At 45.1% G+C, this 24336-nt stretch overlaps 2 protein-coding genes across 9 annotated transcripts in view; one reads left to right on the forward strand and one right to left on the reverse strand.

Moving 5' to 3' along the window:
* LOC310708573 (sterol O-acyltransferase 1-like) overlaps positions 1–24336 on the reverse strand; it is a 175369-nt gene that overhangs the window by 120267 nt on the left and 30766 nt on the right. The window lies entirely within an intron of this gene.
* The window catches only part of AXDND1 (axonemal dynein light chain domain containing 1), a 38053-nt gene that overhangs the window by 1998 nt on the left and 11719 nt on the right, over positions 1–24336 (forward strand). For 6 of the 8 annotated variants that reach the window (XR_014527087.1, XM_083507078.1, XM_083507082.1 and 3 more), the window contains 18 exons: positions 524–705; positions 1740–1840; positions 3871–3991; positions 4697–4782; positions 6218–6274; positions 6368–6476; positions 8024–8145; positions 9219–9359; positions 9452–9556; positions 9647–9767; positions 12738–12839; positions 14830–14996; positions 16137–16215; positions 17740–17974; positions 19278–19491; positions 20848–20941; positions 21536–21744; positions 24076–24172. Coding sequence is in view for 7 of the 8 variants with exons in the window: in XM_083507078.1 (XP_083363204.1) it covers positions 524–705; positions 1740–1840; positions 3871–3991; positions 4697–4782; positions 6218–6274; positions 6368–6476; positions 8024–8145; positions 9219–9359; positions 9452–9556; positions 9647–9767; positions 12738–12839; positions 14830–14996; positions 16137–16215; positions 17740–17974; positions 19278–19491; positions 20848–20941; positions 21536–21744; positions 24076–24172 (2342 nt within the window). In the remaining variant the exon portion in view is untranslated. The remainder of the gene's footprint in view (positions 1–523; positions 706–1739; positions 1841–3870; positions 3992–4696; positions 4783–6217; positions 6275–6367; positions 6477–8023; positions 8146–9218; positions 9360–9451; positions 9557–9646; positions 9768–12737; positions 12840–14829; positions 14997–16136; positions 16216–17739; positions 17975–19277; positions 19492–20847; positions 20942–21535; positions 21745–24075; positions 24173–24336) is intronic. The other 2 variants (XM_083507084.1, XM_083507083.1) reach the window with 1 other exon arrangement.

A 24336-nucleotide genomic window follows, 5' to 3' on the forward strand; every position in this document is an offset into this window, starting at 1 on the left:
AGGTTAAACTGACCCCTTTCCAGCCCTGGGAGGAGTGCGGGGACTGTTCACATGACACACTTCAACTGACACACTAACATGTTGCGACACACAGTTTGGGAAGCTCTGCGGTAAAGTAAGAACACTGCGAATGTAGGGTGGCAGTCTTTATATGGGGAGTGGGTAGAACTGAGTTATCTGTGATGCCAGTGATCAGTTAGTTAAGTTTATTTATTTATTTATTTACTTACTTGATTGAGGGTGCATGGTATGTAAGTGGATATTTTTCTCCGTTGTTGCTGCTTCTTTCCTCCTTTAGCAATGCTCCTACGAAACTCTTATAGCAGGGGCTTCTGTAATTTTACTTGAAGGCCAGTTTATATTAGGGATAAATATGGATTTTTAATGTTATTCTTGAGCACTAACATGAAATGTGTGTGATAGAATTGTCAGCTTTAAGGGTTTTTTGGGAGGGGGGTAGAGATAATCTGCTGCCACCACCAAATATTAACAGTTACTCTTGCTGTTTTTTTCTTTTTTCTAGAACTCCCTCAGTTAAGAGACAAGTCAGCTGCATTAGACAGTTCAAAGCCTCTTCCCACATCTTTACAGCGTGATTTCATCCCAGAAGAGATCTTCGTTGCACTGACCTCTGCTGCCAACCCAATCCCCTGTCCCAGTGTTTTAAGACCCCCCAAGAAAACAAAAAGTATAAAAGACTTTCAGGTGCATAGGTTCATTTCCAGTCTATGAATATTTGCTTTTTAAATACAAAATTTGCCACAAAACCCACTTGCTATAGATGTCTGCTGGTGACTGCGAATTATGCCAGGTGCACATAGACACCAGTATTTTAGGACAACGCCTTGCAAGAGGGAGCGTTATTTGGAACATGGCAGCATGAGAAATGCTTCAGAACCTGAAGTTCACTGAATGGTGGGGGAGGCAAGAGACTAGTTGGGCCAAAGAACTGGCACTGTCAGGCAACTTAGAGTTTTATTAAGGAGATTTTAGTACTTCAGCTTTTGTTGCTTATCATACATATCACAAACTACTTTCAGCAACAGAAACTTTTGAGATTGGTTCAGTAAGAAACAAATAAACATGCTTTGGGCATGTTGTATAAATAAAGAGGTAAAGGTAAAGGGACCCCTGACCATTAGGTCCAGCCGTGACTGGTTCTGGGGTTGCGCGCTCATCTCGCTCTATAGGCCGAGGGAGCCGGCATTTGTCCGCAGACAGTTTCCGGGTCATGTGGCCAGCATGACTAAGCCGCTTCTGGTGAACCAGAGCAGCACACGGAAATGCCGTTTACCTTCCCGCCGGAGCGGTCCCTATTTATCTACTTGCACTTTGACGTGCTTTCGAACTGCTAGGTTGGCAGGAGCAGGGACCGAGCAACGGGAGCTCAACCCCGTCACGGGGATTCGAACCGCCGACCTTCTGATCGGCAAGTCTTAGGCTCTGTGGTTTAACCCACAGTGCCACCCGCGTCCCTATAAATAAAGAACCCATCCCTTTATCGCATCTGTCTTTTGCATGTTCTCCTTCCTGTTTTTGATGTATATTTCACATGCATCTCTCGCCAGCTCATAAAAAGACTTCAACTAAGACTTAGAAGAAACAGCTGACAGGGTCTCACTGCTATGTGCATTTGTGTGTAATGTGTCATTAGGCTTATCAGTATTGGAGATGTAGTCTGTGCTTACCACCTGATGCCGAAGAACCTCTTGAACTAGTCTTTTCTCTTCACTCTTCAGGGGTGCATTCGTACTACTGATGGGGTCTGGCAACATCCTGTACGCAGAAACAAGTTTCGATATCTGATAGAGAATCCGATTTGCCTCACAGGAGCTGGAAGGTAATAGAATGGAATTAATAGGGCCCTGGCACGTCACGTGCCTCTTTGCAATAACCAGTAGCAGTGCTAGGATTTGGGAGCCACAGTGCAAGGCTGAAGGAGAGTGCTAGGGAAACGTCCATTAAGTATGTTACACAAGAGTGGCTAACCTGAAGTGATGGTGTGCTTGGAGATGAGCAGGAATGCCCATGAACCTAGCTAGGACCCTAGAGCAGCTTTTGCTAACTTAGCACCCTCCTGATGTTGTTGGATGCAACCCCTATCAGGCCCAGCCAGTTCTGCTGGTGATCAGGGATGATGGGAGTTGTACTCCAGAACGTAGGAGGGCACCCGGCTGCGGAAGACTGGCCTAGAGTCTGCACTTCGGCCTCTTTCCTCATGCTGCTGCCTGCACCCACAGAGCCAAACCATTCCAGTGCACGGGAGGCTGCATATGTTGCTCAGCATTCAGCAATCTGGCTCTGTTTCACACATGGGTTTAACTTGTGGCGCACTTGGCAAAAGCGGTGGCCACCACTGTTTGAAAACCAGCCCTTTCAAGACCCTCCTTGTCAATACATTGTTCCATTTTAACTCAGGGATAGGGGGAACCATGAAGGAGTTTGCCTTCCGCTGAGAGTAATCTGCTAGAGGGTAGATGTTGCTGGTTGGTAGACCAAAAGTGGCTGGGAGCAGAGGCAAGAAGCAGGCAGGTCTTCTCTCTTTCTTTTTCTCTTTCTCCACCTCTTCCCATCAAGCAATCTGTTGCTCTTGGAAAAGATCTGAACTGATTGGTTGCAGTGCACTTCCCTCCTCTCTTCCATTGCACTGTCCGTTTTGAGACCACCACCACCATGATTTCCCTCCTCCTTGCCAGAGTTCTCAACTGATCACTTGCAGAGTCTGCTTCCCCCCTCTCTCTCCCATCACTCCATCTGGCTCCCTGCCCCATTTCTCCTGCAGGATGCCTCTGAATACCAGTCACTGGGGAACAATAACATGAGAGGGCTGCTGTACTCATAACTTGCATGTGGTCTTTCCATAAGCATCTGATTGGCGCACCTTTTTGGGTTCATTTCAGGCAGCAAAATGTTTTGGGCCAGCATTGGTAATAGCCAGGGGTTACTGGATAACAAGTAAGGTCCTTCCGGGTCATGTGGCCAGCATGACTAAGCTGCTTCTGGCAAACCAGAGCAGCGCACGGAAATGCCGTTTACCTTCCACCAGAGCGGTACCTATTTATCTACTTGCACCTTGACGTGCTTTCAAACTACTAGGTTGACAGGAGCTGAAGGAGCGTCTCCACCCCCATCGTTCTGCCCGGACGCTGAGGTCCAGCTCCGAGGGCCTTCTGGCGGTTCCCTCACTGCGAGAAGCCAAGTTACAGGGAACCAGGCAGAGGGCCTTCTCGGTAGTGGCGCCCGCCCTGTGGAACACCCTCCCACCAGATGTCAAAGAGAACAACAACTACCAGACTTTTAGACGACATTTGAAGGCAGCCCTGTTTAGGGAAGCTTTTAATGTTTGATGTATCACAGTATTTTAATATTCTTTTGGAAGCCGCCCAGAGTGGCTGGGGAAACCCAGCCAGATGGGCGGGGTATAAATAAATTATTATTATTATTATTATTATTATTATTATTATTATTATTATTATTATATGAGGGTGGCTAACCGTGATCAGGGTACTCAGGGAAAATGGGAAGATTGTTGCTGCAGCAAGGGTTTTGAGGCAGAACACTCTGGCAGAAAGTGGTTAATAATAATAATAATAATAATAATAATAATAATAATAATAATAATAATAATAATAATAATTTATTATTTATACCCCGCCCATCTGGCTGGGTTTCCCCAGCCACTCTGGGCGGCTTCCAACTGAATATTAAAAACAGTACAGTGGTAGACACACTATTGGGTTGAAATGGCAAAGGACTTGGCTTTGGATCAGATACTTAGTGAATTCTTGATAACCAGAAGAGAGGTGGCGGCTGCACAGTGAACCAATTGCACCTTCATAACTGAGTGATAGTTTTCTTTGTGTTTTTAAGGGATGTCTCTTTTCTGTATGACCTCGCTGCTGAGAAAGAGGCAAAGAATCCTCCCCCAACTCCTGTCTCTCAGAAAACTTCAACAAATTTGCAGCAGCAGGAACCCACTGCAACTAAACTTGTGAGTTGAATCTGACTCTGTATCGAGAAACTGTGATAACTTTAAACACAGGAATCAGCTTTTACAAATTCTTTCAGAATGCTGAGAGACAAGATGGGTTTTGAGCTGAGCATTGACTAGAGTGTTCTGAATTTTTTCCCCCCACCCAGCATAATATTTTAAATCTGGAATGAGCAGTGGGAATTGAAAATGAGGACGTTACCATTTTTGTGTACCATGATTTTCTAAGCTTGCTAAATTCACTCCCCAAAGCCACAAGGAGTCTGAGATGGCATTTGCCTATTTATTTTGCTTGGCTGGAAAAAAAAATCTGTTAGAAAACATTTACCCACTGATTTCTAGGCTGTACATAATAGTCCTGTGCAGCTGTAGCACTTAATCACAGTTAGTTTTTCTTAAAGATGGTTAAGCACTTAATCTGAATAATTGCCCCAGCCAGAAGGCAGGCATGCAGATAGGCAGGCAGGCAAATAAACAAGCAGGCAGTTGTAAAACAAGCCGAGGCCTCCAGCGAGGGAAAGCAGGTCTATATATTTATTTCGTGGCGATCCACATAAACACGGTCGTGTGTGAGTGGGATGCACATTAAGTGGAAGTGTGTGTGCCTGTATAAAAACCCAACTCTACATATCCTCTTGGGATTATGTGGATTCATTATGTCTCAGTAGCATATTTTAAGATCTTCTCTGTCTGTTCTGTCTTTAGCCTACAGGTATAGCAGACAGTCTTGTTCCAGAGGAATTTCATATTCTAAAGAACAGAGGTGTCCTGCGCTTGGAGTATTATGATGAGTGAGTGTTCCTGCACTTCTTTTAATTGCTCCTGCGTTGCATCCAGGAGTGACTCACTTGGCTAATAATAGCCTCCCAGCAGTGGACCTGCTACTGCTTACTTGGAGGGAACAGGTGAGGCAGTGGTGCCTGTGTACCAGCTGAAGCTCCAGGTCAGTTCCACTGCCTTGCCTTGCCCCTCCATGTCCTGGTGAGCAGCAGTGACTCAGCTGCCAGGAGGCCAGTGCTGCAACTCTACTCCACCTGGTGAGCTGCTCCTGGTTGCACTTACTAAATGGGATGAAGTGGCAAGGCAAAAAGCACCTGCATCTGGGCAGGAAACCTGTAAAAAGTCTACAGTGGTGCCCCGCAAGACGAATGCCTCGCAAGACGGAAAACCCGCTAGACGAAAGGGTTTTCCGTTTTTGAGCTGCTTCGCAAGACGATTTTCCCTATGGGCTTGCTTTGCAAGACGAAAACGTCTTGCAAGTGTTCCGATTTTTTTTCACTCCCCCCCCTTTTTCTAATCCGCTAAGCCGCTAATAGCCTTTTAGCCGCTAATCCGCTAAGCCCTTAATAGCCGCTAAACAGCTAATAGCGCTAATCCACTAAGCCGCTAATAGGGTTGCTTCACAAGATGAAAAAACCGCTAGACGAAGAGACTCGCGGAACGGATTAATTTCGTCTTGCGAGGCACCACTGTATTTTACCATTTTGCCGAGTTCAACACTTTCCATATTTCAACTAAGGGATGCTCAACTTGCATATATTCTCAGACAGAGACCCAGGGACTGAAAATGCCACCCAAACTGACTTCCTCATGGATGGCCAGGCAGTATAATGAAGTTGGTCTCAGTTAGAATTAGATTTTTTAAATAAAAAATTCTCAAACATAGACATGAACGAGGGAAACTGCAAGCACATTTGTTTACTATGGATCGATTAACAGAGCCCAGAGGCCAGAAATCTGAATTAGGACTTGAAAGCGTTAATCAGGGTTGCACTCTTCCCATTGGGCATTTCTGATCTGGCACTTTTCTCCCAGCCTGATTCACTTCTTGTACTGGAGTTAAGACTGGAAGGAAAATAAATTTGAATGACACAAGGTGGGAAAAGAACAAAGACAAACATGGATGCATAATCTCATCTAGCCTAGCCCTTCATTTGGACCCCATTTCTGCATGAGAAATGTATAGCAGATTTCCATTCCCCAGCCCCACTCTTTTCCTTACTCAGGTTCATTGTAGTTGTTTTATGTCACCGTGAGTCTCATTGTAACAGAGAACTTCTTCAATTAATTCACTTGCCTGCAACAGAGTGGCCCGTCTCTTAGTCTACTGTATTTTTAAATTTACACAATAAAAATAAAATAAATGGTTGAATCCTAGAGTCCAAAGAGATTTTTCAACTACAGTCGTCTATTGCTGTTAACATCATCATTATTAATCTGTTGCAGTAAATATACAACCCTACTTGAAGACGATGAAAACAGACTGCGGGTTTTCCCATCCATGTGAGTGACACTCTGAATCAAGATGCTTTTGTAGCGCATGCTATAGAAGGTGTTGTGAATCAGAGGCATGTCCCTTTGCTGCTGCCTTGTTAGGAAGCCATCTGGGAGGCTGGAGGTCCTGCAGCTGATGAAGGTGATGGACACCATGCTGGAAAGGGCTGGAACAAATAATAAGGATGTTGGCGTAACAGGGGTTTCACAGGTAAATAATTCCTGCCAATCCTGATTCAATCGCATCCTCCTTGATATTGCCCACTTCTAGTTATACTGTACATCATTGCTGGTGAACCTCAAGTTAATGGGCTTCGTTAGGCCTGCCAGACCTCAGAGGCTGTCCCCTGGCCATTTGAGACAAGCGATGCCCACCTCCCCTAGACCTGACGTCATATATGAGAGTTCAAGCTGCAGCTCTGGCTAAAGGAAGGGGAATTGGCAGTGCATTCTTAAGTATGCTACCGATTCTTCCTTTGCATCAAAGTCATCATCGCTTTTCGAACTTGGTGTCGGCTTCGCCTTTGAGCCAGTGCCAATGACTGGGCTCAACCTCTTCAGCCCTGACTGGGCCAGGCAAGCTGGGAAAGCACTTCCAGAGACCTTCCACTGCAGGGAAGCAGGTCTAAGTGCAATGGACTCACAACTTTGAGCTGTGAGCACCAAACTCTGCCAAAGTCAGCGGAGCACAGCAGAGTATGAACTACACGAACGACGGCTGTGAAGCATAACTTTTTTATTTTATTCTTTTACAGCTACTGCAAACTAGAATAAACTAGAAACTAAAGATTAATGGAGACTGCTGGACTGCATGAGTGTTACAGTTGCTTAAGCAGTCATCTTATCTCTACACAGATAACACTCAGACTGGAGCGGAAGAAGCCATGAGCAGTTTCTGCCCCCTCCTTTCTGAAAGCATTGTCAGGAGATTCTTGCAATGGGAGGGGTGAAATATCCACACTTGGCACTCTTTTTCATTGCCTTGCCATGACAACGGGAAAAGGCGCCACATTCAAAAAGAACTGACTTTTTGATGCAAAGAAAGAAGCAGGAGTTCACTCTCAGGACACGCCCAATTCTTCCTTTGCATCCCTGGCTTAGATTTAAGTTGCACCTGCAAGGGAGCATTTTTCCTCTGCAGCCATGGCTTAAATTAAAGCCAGGCTACGAAGGAAGAATCTGGATTCTTCACTAGCCTTGTCCTGGATTCATATACTATGACACAATATTGCTGTGGAGTTTGGACATAGTTCTTTCCTGACTTATCAGGTGTTTTGTTGCCATTAAGAGGCTTGTTGTTGTGTTGTCAAACTGAAAGACTAAGTGGAAGTAATCTTAGATTACCTGATGGAGAGAAATAATATACTGACGTACAACATGGAATCTAGTATTTAGGGCAAAGGCGGACATAGCATTTTAAGAATGGCAGGGGAGGTTTGTTAGCACTTTCACTGCTTTGTAAATTCTTTAATAATACAGTATTTAAGATAAGGGACAAACATATATGCAAGCAAACACATTTGTGATTTAAAAATATTACCCACCTGATAAATTAAGAGCATGACTGAAGCATTTAACTGACTGGCATTCATTTGTTAATTTAAATAATGTATATGCCTCCTTTCAATAAAAATACTTTCAAGGGTGCCTATAAATAAAAGCAATAAAAAAACCCCAATGATGACAATAAAGGCAGTATCAAACAGCTTGTGCTTAGCTCTACAAAAATCACGACTTCTTTCTTGCCTCTTTCCCGAGTTGCACAATGTCCTGGAGGTGCTTAAGGTGGAACAGAACATCTACAACATAGTGTTTCATGAAATCATCCGGCAAGTCAGTGTGGACTGCGCAGAACGGGGAGAGCTCCTTTCCAAGCTCAGGTCAGCGATCTAAGGAGCTCAACACCTTAAAATTAGTCCTGCAAGAAGAGGAGTAGGTGACTATTTTGGCCTGCACTGCAGGGCTGAGTGTCTGTGCAATTATATACAAGGGCAGAAAAAACACTGCACTAGGCGCAGAAGTCAGCTTTCTGGGAATGTTGCCTTTGATTATTTTTTTTTAAACTACTTGCTAGTCCATGTGATGTCACATCCCACATTCTTTATTTCCTCTTTCAAGATGTGCTTGAAAGTGTGCGGGAAATGCCTGGTGAAATGTGAGAGAGCCGGGGGGTCTGAATATGATTCCAGGGGCCAGGAGGCAGGACATCATTGCCCTGCATGCCATCTCCAAGGGTAGCAGAAGAAGAATTCTGAAACTGCAGCATTTTGCAGCACTGCAAAATCAGCTATCTTTGTCATCTTTCTTTGACACCTTTTAAATATAAAAACCTTCCACCTTGTGCAGAGAGATTTGACTCAAGTTGTCTCTCATGCACCTCAATAAATGCATTAATAATCTATTAATTTAGCAAAGAGCAAGCAAGCCCAAACATTAGCAAAGTAGGAAACGAAACCCTAACACATATCTCAGGGATTATTACATTTTAATAATGCTGCACGAGGATTCCAATCCATACGATGACGAAGATAGCTGACTTCTGCACTAGGGCCCTTTTGCAGTGCTGAAGCATGCAGTCAGCTGGAAATGGAATTTAAATGTTGGTTTTGCACGGGTTCAACTAGTGCTAGTTTCCCCATAAGGACATATGGAGGGCATTACGTTGGCTACCCCTCTCATACACCTATATATTTCCTGAGGTTATAATATTGATGGGTGTCAGGACAGATAAGGCAGTTTTGCTGTGGAGTGTCAACATGTTTTCAGCATTCTGAGCATATTGAGAGTTCTAACTGCTTGTGTGCAAAAAGCTTTATTCTATATTTATTGTTCCCCAGCTATTTTCAGAAAGGATTCTCTCTTTAAATGATTGCTTAGCAAATATGCTTGAGTGAAACAGGGCTATTCCGCCCCCCCCCCCGCCTCACTTTTTCTGACATTGTCTCTCTTACAGACAAAGGTATGTTGAGCTGCTAGAACGAATTCCAAGACAGATGAGAAATCTCTACAGAGAAATGATGGCACAGAGAGTAATGGACAAACACATTACAGATGAATTATTCCATTTCAAGGAAGCTATAGGAAAACTGACAAGGTGTTGATATTGACTGGTGTTTGTATTCAACTTTGCGAATAAGAGTTGTGATTGTACAAGGCAGCTGAGGGTATTGCTCTGTTCAACTGCAGGGAGCTAAATACCATCCGAGAACATGACCGTAGAGTCACTGTTGAAGCAGAGAAAGCCTATGAGGAGCTGGCAAAGGCGGTCCAGGATTCCGAGATGAATGCAAAGTGAGTTCCAGATAAGACTGGAAGCAAGGGTTGCCGTAGGAGAATAGCAGAAGGCCTTTATATTTATATCTCGTGTCGTTACCCTTTCAGCCTTTTGGATGAATATCGTGAACTGTATGAATTGCAGAGAAGAAGACTTGAGGCCCAGATCCACCAGCTAACCCAAGAAAAAGAGCTGTGGAGCAATGCGACGTATGAGTTGGCTCTCAAGGTAGCTGGCCAAAGAGGCATTGCGTGCTTTTGCTTTTGCTAAAAATGCTATTCTCTCCCTGTTATGTCCGGTGCTCTGCTAGAAGATCCTTTAGATCAGAGGTCGGCAACCTTAATCAGAGGATGGGCCGGTCGACGCTCCGTCCGTCGGAGGCTGGGCTGGAGCATGTGTGCACACGCTATGTCCAGTGCTCCTCCGACCTGGAAGTGCGCCAGAAATAGTGTGTGTGCATGCGCACAGGCGTTTCTCCATCCCGCACGCGTGCGCACACGCTATTTTCGGTGCACATCTGGGTCGGAGGACCGAGGTGCACAGGCGCCATCAACCCAGAAGTCGGTCTAGAAAGAGCAGGTGGCAGGGGCAGCAGGGGGCGCCTTGGGGCAGTTAGGCAACCTCGTGGGCCACTACCGGCCCATGGGCCTTAGGCTGCCGCTCCCTGCTTTAGATTGTTTCGGCTGCTTCTGTTGCTTTGTCACTTATTAAACTAAAAGTATCTCCTTTAAAACAAATTATTTCCATTTTACAGAGGGCAACAAAGAATAGGCACATTGCATTTCATTCTCTGCTAGCTGTATAGTTTAAAATATATCTCTACAGCGGCAAGTAAGTCAGGGATCACCCAACATGGTGTCTGCGGGCACCAGTGTGCCCACTGCCTCCTATGGAGCCTGCAAAAGGTCTAAGTAAATATATTTTCAAAAATGCACAAGAGTCAGTTTGCTCTTTCATCTCAGTTCCTGCTTGAACTGATTCAGTCACAAAGACTCTCCTCCCTGGAAGAGAGGGGAGTGGTTGTGGGCGGGAGCCCGAGCACCGCCCCTAGCAGGGGGCATTAGCCCCCTGCCTCCTCCTCTCACCTGGCTGGCGCCCACGCCCCCCTGGCAGGCATCCAACCAGGTGCCTTCGAGGGGGCGTGTTCAGCAGCCTTTTGCGGCGGTGCCAGCCTCTCCTCGGCCTCATTCTTCTCCGTCCTCTCGTCGCGAGTCACCCACCCTCCACTCCCTTTTAGCTCAGGGTCTTTGTTCTTTAGCCTTGCTATGGACCTTAGGTTGGTCGCCCTGGTTGTCTAGGGGGCCTGGTAGGAATTTTTCCATTTGGCATTAGGCTTTTTGGTTTTTTCGCCTACCTCGTAGCAATCGTCACAACTTTTTGTGGTATTGGTGGGTAGGTTAGGCATTGGAATAATGTGTTGTGGTGTGTCGAAGTGCTAGGTGTGGCCATCGCCTATGCCTTCAATTTTTGGGTATTCCGTTAAAGGAATCTGGCGGTCGTGTACTCTGTCCGATGCCTGCTTGGCGGGAGGCCATGGCACGACCCTCGGTGACATCAGGAGAGAGCTTATAGTTGGATTAGCATCAACAGGCTCCACCTACTGGTGAATAAACCCCCTTGTTTTAGACATCCAATGCCTAAGCCAATACCTTTTCACTGCTGTAATCAATAAAGTTGTGGCCTTTTCTTGCCCATTAACCTTATATCACGTGTCCTTGTGTATTTATTTCACATCGCGGGGGTCGGGTCCTCGAACCACAACAGACAACTCCCCAAACGTGCCCTCTTTTCATCGGAGGCCAGGATTGGACACCCACCGTCCCATTTTGAACAGAGGGGTGAAAGGCATGAAGAACATTAATTTCTGTGACATCAGTTTCTGTCGCACAATTAAAAAGCCTGGTTGAGCCATCTTGTGGGCCTTCCAGCCAATGACCCACTTATGCTGGCAAAAGTTAGTTGCCATCCTATGTACTCCCAGTACAAAAAATGAGGAGAAAAGACAAGCATGACAAAACACAAAGCAGCCACTCACCCAGTGACCTTCGCAACAGTGGCAGTGTTATGACTGAATACCATTTCTTTGGTTTGAATTGTGTGACTTTGGAGTAGGGGCCAAGAACAACATCTGAAGGAGTTTCAGAGTTTGACATAGTCCCACTCCTTCCGAGACATGCCGCTGTCCCATTTTGGCAGAATGTGGGCATAGCTCAACATATGCTAGTATAGGGGTCTTCCATCAATTCCTGAAAAACTCAAGGATTAAGGGATTGTGCCTTAAAGTTGTTTGTTTGTATTAATTTTAATTGATGGGAAGATTTCCATATGAATGTAACACAGCAGTTGTTGTTGTTGTTGTTGTCGTTTGAGAGCATTAACCAGCCATTATTCTCCTTAAAAACATAAATATTGTGTTGAAATAGTTACCGTAGTTGTAATTCTGGAAATGGATCTTCACTGCCAGGGGAATATATTTTGGTACCTTGGTATTGTAGGCATCCACCAGAACTCAAAACATCCCTGTGCATATGTGGTGCATAGCACAATGCACTAAGTTTAATTTCAAACTAATTAGAAAGTACAAATTGGCAGAGTGCAAACTGCTTCTTATTTTTGTGGTGGGTGGGGAAGAGAACGGCGATGGTTTTGCCCCTCTTCTACTGCTGTTGCAATGCACCTTCCTGGCCTGTGAAATTCGCAATTCCCTCCTCCTCCATGTTGTAATCTTGAGTGCAATTTGATGAAGAAAGCTGTATCGAGGGAACACACCTGAGGTCTTTTTGCGAAACAAGGAGACTACTGAACAGCTGTCTCAATGTTATCATGTGATGCCAGTAGGCATCATCGTGAAAAGACATTCCCCATCTTCTCTCCAAAGAGAAGCGGTCTTCTAAGAGGGTGTCTGCCACTCAACAAGTGCTGGGTTGTGATGCATGCATGAGTTATATCGGGTGTCAGGTTAGAAGAAATAGCCCTTCTTCTATAAGAAGGAAGAATGCTGCAAAGAGGACATTTGCCACCTGTGGTTGTTGTTTTTTAACACTTAAAACATGCTGCTCAGATTAACTGAGAACCAATTAACAGCTTTTAATTTAGTTTTACAGCTTTGTTGACGAAACACCTCAAAAGTCTAAGCTGTGCTGTGCAAACTTAATTGGGCACGCTCCATCCCTTTAATCATCTTATGTTCCATTTCAGGTAATTGAAAAGAACAAGCTGATCTTGGCTCGCAGAATGTATGACAGTGAAAAGGCTTGGGTCAAAGGCATGAGGCATTTCGTTATGATGTTGGCATCACAGGTAGAATTGCTTCAGAGCACCTGACTGGGAAAGGGATGTCATCTAGTTTTGTTCGTTTGTTCCAGAATGGCTGTGTGTGAAAGGTGGCTTGCTGGTACTCCTGGATCCTTTGCTGTCACTTGAGGCTCGAGTACTTTCTATCAGCTTCAGCTGCTGACTCAGCTGTGCCCCTATCTGGACAAGGATAGCCTATGCTCTGTCACCTGTGCTTTGTCAACCTCTAGGTTAGATTACTGCAATGTGTAATCTAAACTCTGAAGACAGTTCAGGAACCTCAGCTGGTGCAAAATTTAGCAGCCAGGTTGCTCACCGGGGCAAGATGGTTTGAGCATACTATACCGATTCTGGCATGACTGCACTGGCTTCCCATTAATCTCTGGACCCAATTCAGAGTGCTAGTTTTGACCTATAAAGCCTTAAATCAGGGGTCAGCAAACCTGCCGTGCCTCAGGCCGGTGTCTCCAGTGCCGATCACGTGGCGGGCCGGAGGGTGGGGGAGCGCGTGCCCATACGCGTGCACACACGCTATTTCAGCGCACTTCCAGGTCAGAGGAGCACCAGAAATAGCTTGTGCGCATGCGCACGGGCCTCCTCCGACCCGGATGTGCACCGGAAATAATGCTTGTGCATGCACAAATAACGCTTGCGCTTGCACGAATAATGCTTGTGCATGCACACAAGCTATTACTTGTGCTCCTCTGACCCGAACGTGGGCAAATACACAACGCAGCACCAGTAAGAGCGGGCTGCGGCAGTGGGGGTCGCTGCGAGTCCCTTGGGCCTTAGTTTGGGGCCTTAAATGGTCAGGACCACAATACTTCACAGACTGCCTCTTCCCATATGAGCCGGCCTGGACCCTCTGATCATAATCTGAGGCCCTTCTTCATGTGGCTCCTCCACGAGAGGCTTGGAGTGTGGCAATATGAGAACAGGCCTTCTCTGTGGTGGCTCCCCATTGCTCTCCCCAGGGAGGCACCAGCTGAAAATGTTTCTCCGTAACCAGGCTTTTGGCTGATTAAACATTTTATGGCCCTTAAAATGTGTTTGTGGGAGGGGGGATTATTGATTTGCTTTTGTTTTCCAATGTAGTTTGTGTTCTCGTGTTGTATTTTTCTGCTCTGTGATCTTTGAATGAAGGGCGGCATACAAATACAACAACAGCAACAATATTGTTTCTGGGCATATGTGTCTCCATTACACAGTCTGTTTTTCTGGATTACATCTCTGCTCAAGTACTCATAGAGAAGTGGGGCAGGGAGCAGGGGACGACTATATATTTAGAACAGTTTTATGACACTCCATGTTAGTTGGGCCCAGGTTGGCAAAATGGCTAAAAAGCTGGTAGTGTTGACTGGCAGCAGTGTGTCTAGTGCTTCATATGTTTAAAAGCCTATATCTCAGTCTGAATATGTCCAGTGGAGCATGTTTGAATGTCGGTGTTGCACTTGTAAGATTTTAGCTGTGTGTACTGTGGAAATAGGGATGCGGGTGGCGTTGTGGGTTAAACCACAGAGCCTAGGACTTGCCGATCAGAAGGTCAGCTGTTCGAATCCCCGTGACGGGGTGAGCTCCCGTTCTTCGGTCCCTGCTCCTGCCAACCTAGCAGTTCAAAAGCACGTCAGAGTGCAAGTAGATAAATAGGGACCGCTCCGATGGGAAGGTAGACAGCATTTCTGTGCGCTGCTCTGGTTTGCCAGAAGCGGCTTAGTGATGCTGGCCACATGACCCGGAAGCTGTACGCCGGCTCCCTCGGCCAATAAAGCAAGATGAGCACTGCAAACCCAGAGTCGGCCACGACTGGACCTAATGGTCAGGGGTCCCTTTACCTTACTGTGGAAATATGCATAGTATTATTTGCTTAGCAATTTAGATGTCTGCTGTAAGCAGGCTTTTATGATTATTTTGATCTTTATGGTGTTTTTAAAATCTATTTTTCTTATGGATTCTTTCTCTACCCCCCAATCCCATTTTTCTCTCGTGATTCTTTCAGGATGCGACTGATCTTTCCACTCTGCAGGAGCTGACACAGGAGTTTCGGGAACGCGTGAGCCAAATTGGCACAGAATTGGAACAAATCGAAGAAACCAGTAGGGACAGGGCTAGGAGTATTCAGAATGGTTTGGCTGGTTGGCTCAGTTACTTCCAGAATCATGTTCTGTGAGTTTCAAGGAATGATCCTTTATTATTGGGGGGCCTCTGTGCTGCCTTCCACATTCACTGGAGCAGTACATGGTCAAAGATCATTTTTTTATTTTTTAAAATCATTTTTATTGATTGTCCACTTAAAAACATCCATTTAATATATCCAATCATATTACTCCAATTAAAATAAAAAACTAAAATAAAAAAGACCAAATTATGGTCCAAATTATATGTATTAATTTTTCAGAGCTCCACATGGTCTGGATCTCTGAAGCATATCTCCACATCTTAATCCTGCTTCTCCTCGTTGTTTCCATATTTTCCACATCTCGATTTTAACGCTTCATAATTCTTTGTCCCTGAGTCCACGATTCTCAATCATGTCAAACATAATGTACTTTCATCCGTCGAATATAGCTTTGTTAACATATATTTTTCCAACTGTCTTTTTATCAGCTCAGCTTCCTCTGATTCCTTAAAAAAAAAAAGGAGGTTAATTTTTTAAGGGTGCCGCTATGTGTACTTGATTTAAACATCAGGTTGCCATCAGTGTTAGCACTGAGCTAACACTGATTTCACATACAGCTGATCTGTCTTGTCAGTCCTGAAATTTGTGCAAGGGTTACTCCTTAGCTATCTTTGAAATACCTGGTTTATTTACAGTTATAGAAGCAGAACCTATTAGAAGCAAACAGATAACCGTGCAACAGGCAGCGAATCCACCAAACCTGCCTGTATTTCTCAGAGAATATATTCACACAAGTTGCTGCATGGTCAAGTTGCTTCTCCCTAAATTCAAACTGGAAATCTCTCTCTGAACTATTTCTTGTGCTCTCCTAATTGCTGATAGGTACTGCATTGCAAAGGCCATCAATGAATATTAAAGTTCATTTGTCAGATCCTTAGACTGACCAAGCGATGCATTAAGCTAGGGATGGTGACCCTTTGTGGCATCGATGAATCAAGCAAAGCCACAATGATAAAGCCATTCAGAGTAAGTTCCAAGCAATAGGCTCTTGAAGGTGCTTCAGTTTCTTTCTTTGTGTCTCAAGCAAGGTATGCACACAGCAGGAGTTTATTCCGATTTTAGACACCCTGGACAAGAGTGTGTATTCTTTGCTATATAATTCCCACCTCCTCTCTTTGACTTCCCAGTGGAAAAGGAACTTACACTTTTGCAAAAGGAGCCTCTTTATTGGATCAAATCCTTGTGGATCTGAAGGTCTGGGAAAAGGTAAGGGGTTTCCAGTACCAATCACAACAAACACAGTATTAAATATTATTATGTATTGGGTATTTAGATGTCTTCCCTGCAGGTAACATGCTTGTTTGTAGGCAGCCGATCATGCATCACTTTATTTATTGTCCTTAAATGTTTTTCTGCCTTAGGAAGCTAAAAGTGGCTTGTGCGGCCATTCAGTCCCCAATTAGGACTGCTTCTGCTAATGTTTATCAATGCATTCATTGACTCATATTATCACTGTAGCCAGTAAAGGGCAAGCTGGATATGGCATAGGAAGAGTGTAAAATTCCTCTGCTTACTGCAGCTGTAGGGCAGGGCTCTGAATTCAAGGAAAGCAGCAGTCTTCATGTTGAATTTCATGCTTCTCCTTGGATTTGTTTATGTGTGTGTGTGTGCTAGTCCCGGGGGGAAGGTTACCGTTGTCGTAGTCAAAGTCCAGTCCTGAGTCACTAGCCTGGAAACAGCTCGCAAGGAGCAAGGCGAGGTCCGAAGCAGGAAGCCGGGCGGGGACAGGAACACTGGAAGGTCAGAAGCAGGAAGCCTCAACGACGACGTTGCTCCCGCAACCTGGGACCGGGCTGACTGGCCTTTATCTTCTCTGAGGCCAGGGGCGGTCCCAGCCCCCAGGAGACCCGCCTCTCCTGGCCTTAAGGCGAGCACTCCTCCTGGGAGAAACCAGTTCCCTTCGCCTCTCTGCCCTGAGCCTCTGCAGTTCAGGAGAGGCTGAAGGGTTACTGGGCCCAGGGGGAGACTCACCTGTAGGCACTGAGTCCTCAACCACCTCTGGAGCCAGAATGGATTCACCTGGTGCCTGCTCCTGAGGATCCGGCACAGGTGTAGGCGCCTCAGAATCAAGGCCCTGCCCCAGTTCAGCCGGCCCTGGAGGCGGAGACTCCTGTACAGGCTGGGATTCCTCCGGTTCATACTCTGAATCGGATTCCCAGGCCATCACACCGTGTGTGTTTTCACCAAAATTACCTCTGCTGCTTCACTCCTCTCCAGTTTGTGTGAAAGGACACAAGTTATGTGTTATCTTTTTTCTTCTGTGTGGAGAAAAGCAGCATAGGGGAGGGCAGAGCAAGTCACGGGGAAAAGGTTGAGTATCCCCACATCACTCATTACTTCAATCAAATTTGGAGCCTCCAGAAGGAGCAAGGGTTGACTTTCTGTAAGTTATAAATAAATAAACAGTGGTACCCTTCCAGTGCCCACGATTTCACATCTTGTTTGGTCCTAAAATCGTTAGGCTTTCCGGGTCATGTGGCCAACATGACTAAACTGCTTCTGGCGCAACGGGACACCGTGACGAGTGCCAGAGCGCACGGAAATGCCATTTAGCTTCCTGCCGCAGTGGTACCTATTTATCTACTTGCACTGGTGTGCTTTCAGACTGCTAGGTTGGCAGGAGCTGGGACAGAGCAATGGGAGCTCACCTTGTTGCGTGGACTTGAACTGAGCATACAGTCCCTGAGAAAGGTTTCAGGAAATTATGGCATCTGTCCCTTCTCCTGCTAGATGTTGAATGAGGAGTTGGCACAGTTTGGTGGAGAAATCCTCCTTCTGAGACAAGAGCCCCTCACGGTGACGACTAATCTACAGAAGCAATGGGTGGATCTGGGACTTGTTGTGCATGGGCGTCACAAGACTCTCAAGGGAAAGATGCCTGTTGAGTTGAAAATGCTGGAGAGAATCAACAAGCAGTCCACTCTTCTCTGTGAGCAGTACCGTATAAGGATTTGCGGAGATAACGGTGAGAAACAGCTGGGTTTTCCCAAAAAGATTTTCTGGAGCACCTCTGGCAAAGGAAATTAAGAACCTTTTCCTGATACGATTCATAAGAACATAAGAAGAGCCTGCTGGATCAGGCCAGTCGCCCTCCTAGTACAGCATCCTGCTCTCACAGTGGCCAACTAGATGCCCGTGGGAAACAAGCAGAGCATGAGCACAAGGGCAACTCTCCCGTTCTGTGGTTCCCGGCAACTGGTATTTGGAAGAATTGCTGCCTCCAACTTGGAGGTAGAGCATAGTCTTCACGGCTGGTAGCCACTGATAGCCCTCCATCACTGCCTCCTGGGGAGCAAGTTCCATAGCTTGTGCACTGTGTGAATAAGTCCTTCCTTTTGCCTGTCCCGAATCTTCCAACGTTCAGTTTCATTGAATGGCCGCAAGTTCTAAAGTTACAAGAGAGAGAGGGAGAAAAAACTTCCTCTCTCCATTTTCTTGATGCCACACATCGTTTTATAAACTTCTATCATGTTGCTTCTCACTCGGCGTTTCTCTAAACCAGGCACCCCCAAACTCGACCCTCCAGTAGTTTTGGGACTACAGTTCCCATCATCCCTGACCACTGGTCCTACTAGCTAGGGATGATGATGATAATAATAATAATAATAATAATAATAATAATAATAATAATTTATTTATACCCCACCCATCTGGCTGGGCTTCCCCAGCCACTCTGGGCGGCTTCCAAAAGAATATTAAAATACTATAATACATCAAACATTAAAAGCTTCCCTGAACAGGGCTGCCTTAAGATGTCTTCTGAATGTCAGGTAGTTGTTTTTCTCTTTGACATCTGGTGGGAGGGCGTTCCACAGGGTGGGCGCCACTACCGAGAAGGCCCTCTGCCTGGTTCCCTGTAACTTGGCTTCTCGCAGTGAGGGAACCGCCAGAAGGCCCTCGGTGCTGGACCTCAGTGTCCGGGAGTTGGGAGTTGTAGTACCAAAACATCCCAATCTAAACTAAAAGGTTCCAAAGGCTGCAGCCTTTTTTCGTAGGGCAGTCATTCTATCCCTTCGATCATTTTGCCCACCTTTTTCTGATCCTTTTCCTTTTTAAGATGAGCCGACCAGAACTGTAAGCAGTACTCCAACTGTGGTTTCACTGTAGATTTGTATAACAGCATCGTTCTGTGGGGCAAGCAGAAGCGCTTGCTTGCACTGGCGAAACCATTGCCTTAGCATGGTGTTTCCACCTCTTAGGTTTATGTTTAACTCGAATTGCCTTCCTACATCATTTCTTGTTATTTTACATTTTTGTGTTCTCTCCAGGATCTGCTAGAATTTTAACGTCTTTGATCAACAGCTTGGAAGACTGGAGCTTCAAGCTGCTTGCCAACAAGCAAAAGGGTTCCATGCATGAAACAGAGTGGATAAAATTTTTCCAGACAGTTTCTGAATGGATAGCCCAGATAGACGATCTCTTGAGCTTCATTGGTTCCGGCGACACTGTAGAGGACCGAAGGCTTAGAGCATTTCATAGCTTGTAAGATAAGATGATTTTCAAAGCTGTTTGCTTTGCTTCTGTAGAGCACTTGTATCTGGACAGATAACAATCTTTTAATAGAAACTTTCAGATGATGGAGCCCTTCACTTCTGAGTCATCAGTTGAGATCAGATGGTTGGGTGGAGACACATTTGAATAACTGTTAACTAATAATTTTAACAGAATTTTGAATTCAGCAAGAGTTTAAAGTGCAGCAATATTGGCATCAACCACTGACCTCTTCCTGCCCCAATCAAAAAGCTGGCAGGGGCTCTTTAACCCCTCCCTCTGCCATGAACAGCGAGAGGGGGATAGACGGAGCTCTCCCTTTCCTTGCAGCTCTGCTGGTAATCTGAAGGAGCCTTTGCTGCTGGTCACACTGAGGCTTGGACTAAAGAGCCCTTTGGCTCACTAATGGATCAGTATGGGTCAGCCGTGTGGAGCCCCCCTCCTGATGCCATTGCTACACCTTACCTGGAGGGGAATTGGTCCAGCTGCTCAGCCCTACCCTCACTGCCGATCTGCCCTACTCTGCCACAGCTCTGCCCCAACACACCCTCCTGCTTTGGCTCTGCCCCAACACACCCTCCTGCTTTGGCTGTGTCACAAGTCTGGTGGACACATGCAAGAACCTCTGTCCCCGACACCTTTGCTTTCTGTTTGCAAGAGGATTCGTTTTTATGCAGTGTCAAATTTCTACTAGGCTCAGATAGAAATGTCTGCTCCATCGCTCAGCTCTCCACAACCTCATTCCCACCTCATTCTGCTGCATATGTCAAGGGCCCGAGAGCAGTCAATAGGACAAATAAACAGCAAAAACCTATGTTACGCAATGCAATTTTAAAAGTCCTTTGTCCATGTCTTGGCTTGTATGAGAGAGAGCAACAAGGCATCTTTGGATTGCTGGGGTCCAGCAAAAAAATTGTCATCAATCCCCATAATATTGAACCAGTCAGACAGATGGCAACTGGTGAAGACAAGTATTGTCATTGCCAAAAATGATTTCCCCTGTAATCTTGGCCCATCTCTTGTTTTCTTACCATGAAAGAAAAGATAGAAGAGCTCCATGTCTTTTCTCTCATGAATGCAATAAAGTCTGGAAGATGTGATTCTGAGAAGACCGTTATGAGGAAGAGCTTTCAGCAACCCTTGCCAAATCAGTGTTGCATCCTTTGAAATGGAAATTATACTTTCAGCTTGACCAGTGTGTGGAATTTTATTCTCAGCTCAGAATTTGGGGGTTCTTTGAGCCCATTTTAATAATGATTTGGAAGTTAAGAGTCTAAGGTAGTGTCTGGTCCTGATCTAATTGGTTATGATGTTGTTATTGTTGTTGACTTAATTGTTTCCTTTAAGGTTGATACCTGAGGATGTGTTCAAGAAGATTCAGCAGTGGATCCTGACAACCACTAGTGGTTCCGAGAAAGAAAATGATCAGCTCAGCCATGAAGTAGGTGTCCTGGTGTTTCTCCAACTTCTAACAGCAGAGGCACACTTGTTTCAAACTAAAATGGAAGGCGAACTTCACTCTTAAAACACTCTAAATGTAAGCCTTTTTATGTGTAAGGTAATAATTACCTGTGCTCAGAGGAGGCCCACCTTGTGTTTCTGCATGTGTCACTCTTCCGAGCGTGTGTCTTGATTAGAAGCAGCCAATCCCAAAGAAGTAAGTCAGGCAGAGAGAGAAGAGGCAGCCTTTTTTGAAGGCCAGCAGTTCTGCTGCGTGTCTGTATTGAGAGCAGTTGAAATGGTCAGTTTGCAGCTGATGCAGAATTGGAGAGATGTAGATTTCTATAGCAAAGCTAAAAAAACAACAGCATAAAAAGTGGGTCTTGTTGCAGGCTAAGGATAGGTCTTGGATCTGAAAAGCTCCCCCTTTCTTCTTCCTATATGATGTCTGTCTTGTACATGTGTACAGATGTACAGAAAAAAGTAAGTCCCTGGGACTTGTTCCTGTGCAAGCGGACCTAGGATTTCAGCCCTAGTGTTCATGCTGTGACTTTATAGTATAGCTTGAATCCACCTTGCTCTAAACTTCCTACAGCTGAACGACTTCCACAATGCTCTGAGCAAGTGGATGGTCAACCTGCTCATCCACATGGCTCCAGACCACATCTCTCGTGATACCCTCCCCTTGACTGATGCAGAAGCGGCAAGGCAGGCGGAAAGGAAGCTGCTGAACATTTTCAAGCTGGAAGGAGAAGCCACAGGCCTGGCTGCAAAGCTGAGCACATTCTCCTGCTACATAGTCAGGTATTGCTGATCCCACTGAATCTCATCCGCTTCATAAAGTCACCCCACCAGGCGGGAAGGAAGCCCATGCCATGACGGAAAAGCTGTGTGGCAATGACAGAGAGCACCATGATAGGGCACATCTAGTGATATCTCTGTCTCAGCTACCCACACAGTAAGTGAACAGTAATGTTTCCCTCACAAGGCTGCTGGAGGATGAACGCACATTTTTATGTGGTATAGATGTAGATCAGGACATGGCCAAATACTGAAGGAGGTTTTTGTGGCCCGGTTTGTTTTAGTGCCTCAGCCCCACCTGTTCCACCTGGTTCTACAGGGAACCAGGCAGAGGGCCTTCTTGCTAGTGGCACCCGCCCTGTGGAACGCCCTCCCTTCAGATGTCAAAGAGATAAACGACTACCTGACATTTCGAAGACACCTGAAGGCAGCCCTGTTTAGGGAAGTTATTAATGTGTGACATTTTAATGTATTTTTAATCTTTGTTGGAAGCCGCCCAGAGTGGCTGAGGAGACGCAGCCAGATGGGTGGGGTACAAATAATAAATTATTATTATTATTATTATTATTATTATTATTATTATTATTATTATTAAAAGGGACGCGGTTGGCGCTGTGGGTTAAACCACAGAGCCTAGGACTTGCTGATCAGAAGGTCGGCGGTTCGAATCCCCGTGATGAGGTCAGCTCCCGTTGCTCGGTTCCTGCTCCTGCCAACCTAGCAGTTCGAAAGCACATCAAGTGCAAGTAGATAAGTAGGTACCGCTCCGGTGGGAAGGTAAACGGCGTTTCCGTGCACTGCTCTGGTTTGCCAGAAGTGGCTCAGTCATGCTGGCCACATGACCTGGAAGCTGCACACCGGCTCCCTTGGCCAATAAAGTGAGATGAGCGCCGCAACCCCAGAGTCGTCCGTGACTGAACCTAATGGTCAGGGGTCCCTTTACCTTTACCTATTATTATCATCATCATCATCATCATTATTATTATTGTGCTGGTGTTGCCTAGGAGATGTTTTGACTCTTGCAGTTGTGATGAACGGGGTATCATTAGGCAAGCTCAGCCCTCCCTTGCAAGATTAGACACAATAATATTGACCTATCTGGTTGCTGTAAGGATTGCCATAAGCTTTTCATACACTCTGAAAATATTCTATAAATACTAAAATTCATCTGGGTTATTAAGCAAGCCTTCTGGGGACTCTCCCAGAAATCTAGGCAACAAAGCCAAAACCAGGATTGCAGGCAGCAAACAGACACCATTCCATCTCTCTAGATATGAGTCAGCAGAGAGGGAAGCAGGTAAAGTTGTTCCTGGCATGTCTTCAGGTCTAATTTGCTAGAATAATGCTCATCAGAAAAGCTTGCTTAGAAAATGAAAGATTTTGTGTCCTCAATGAAATGATAATTATAATTATAATTATAATTATAATTATAGTTATAATTATAATTATACTGAGCATATAATGATGTCAATAAGAATGGCACTGAGCACTTCAGACAGAGTGCTCCATGCATACATTCTCTCAGTAATCCTGATCAATGCTGTTAGTTAGGATTAGTGTTATCATTCTCATATTTCAGAAGGCAGAATGGGGACGGAGGCTGAGATAATGGGTTGACATTTTTCAGGGCTTCCTAGAGAATTCACAGAGATAAGATTTGAAACAAGTAATTCCTGGCTTTCAAATAGTAGTTTCCCCCCACCCTTGCCTACAGTTAGTTGCCCCACTTTTCTCATTTGTAAACTTCAAATGTAAATGGTCCTCATGACAGAAGGAACGTGACGAAACTGGCTTTCTCATATTAAAGTGGCATTGCTGTGCCGTAACCTCTTGCTGACATGTATTTCCTTAAAAAAAAAAAAAAATTATTAAAGATTTTAAACATTAAGTTCACATATAACGCCCTCACCCAAATACAACACACAAAAAACAACAGAAAAAAACAACAAGGATAACATATAATAACAAACACACCACAAAATCAAATGTCCAACATCCATCTTTTCTTAGGCTTTTGGACTTCCTCACATCTCCCATTTCTGCGTTCCCAGTTATAGAATTAAACAGCAATTTATCACCTTATTTCAACACTTATTTTGTAATTTTCAAATATTATGTCCCCGACTTTAAACATTGTTATCAAATAGTTAAATACTTAATTTAGACATAATGTTATTCCAAAGTTTATCTTATTTCTCAGATCTCACTTATTCTCATGTTTCTTTCAACTAAGTTGCTGGTGCCATGTTGTTTTCAGTCCTGCATCTTTCTTAACACTCATACAGTTTACAATGTTTTTGTAAATAGTCCTTGAACTGACATGTATTTCCTCAGCTGTTGCAAGGAGATGGTAGCGACGATAACACGCCAGAAGATGGTAACTCTTCAACCAGATGCAGAACATGAATTGCAACAGTTAGAGAGGATCAAGGTAAGCGAGACCAAATGTGGTCTCTTGCCATTTGTGCATCACTGTCCAAATCCATCCTACTGTTTTTGGTTTTGAAGTTGGTCATTGAATAAGTGAAATAGTTCCTCGATTGGGTCACTCTACTTGTTCTAAAGCCTTCACAATATTTCAAACCCTGAGATGGC

Source organism: Podarcis liolepis, assembly GCF_965112155.1.
Source record: "Podarcis liolepis genome assembly, chromosome: 6".
In the NCBI taxonomy this organism is placed as follows: Eukaryota; Metazoa; Chordata; class Lepidosauria; order Squamata; family Lacertidae; genus Podarcis; species Podarcis liolepis.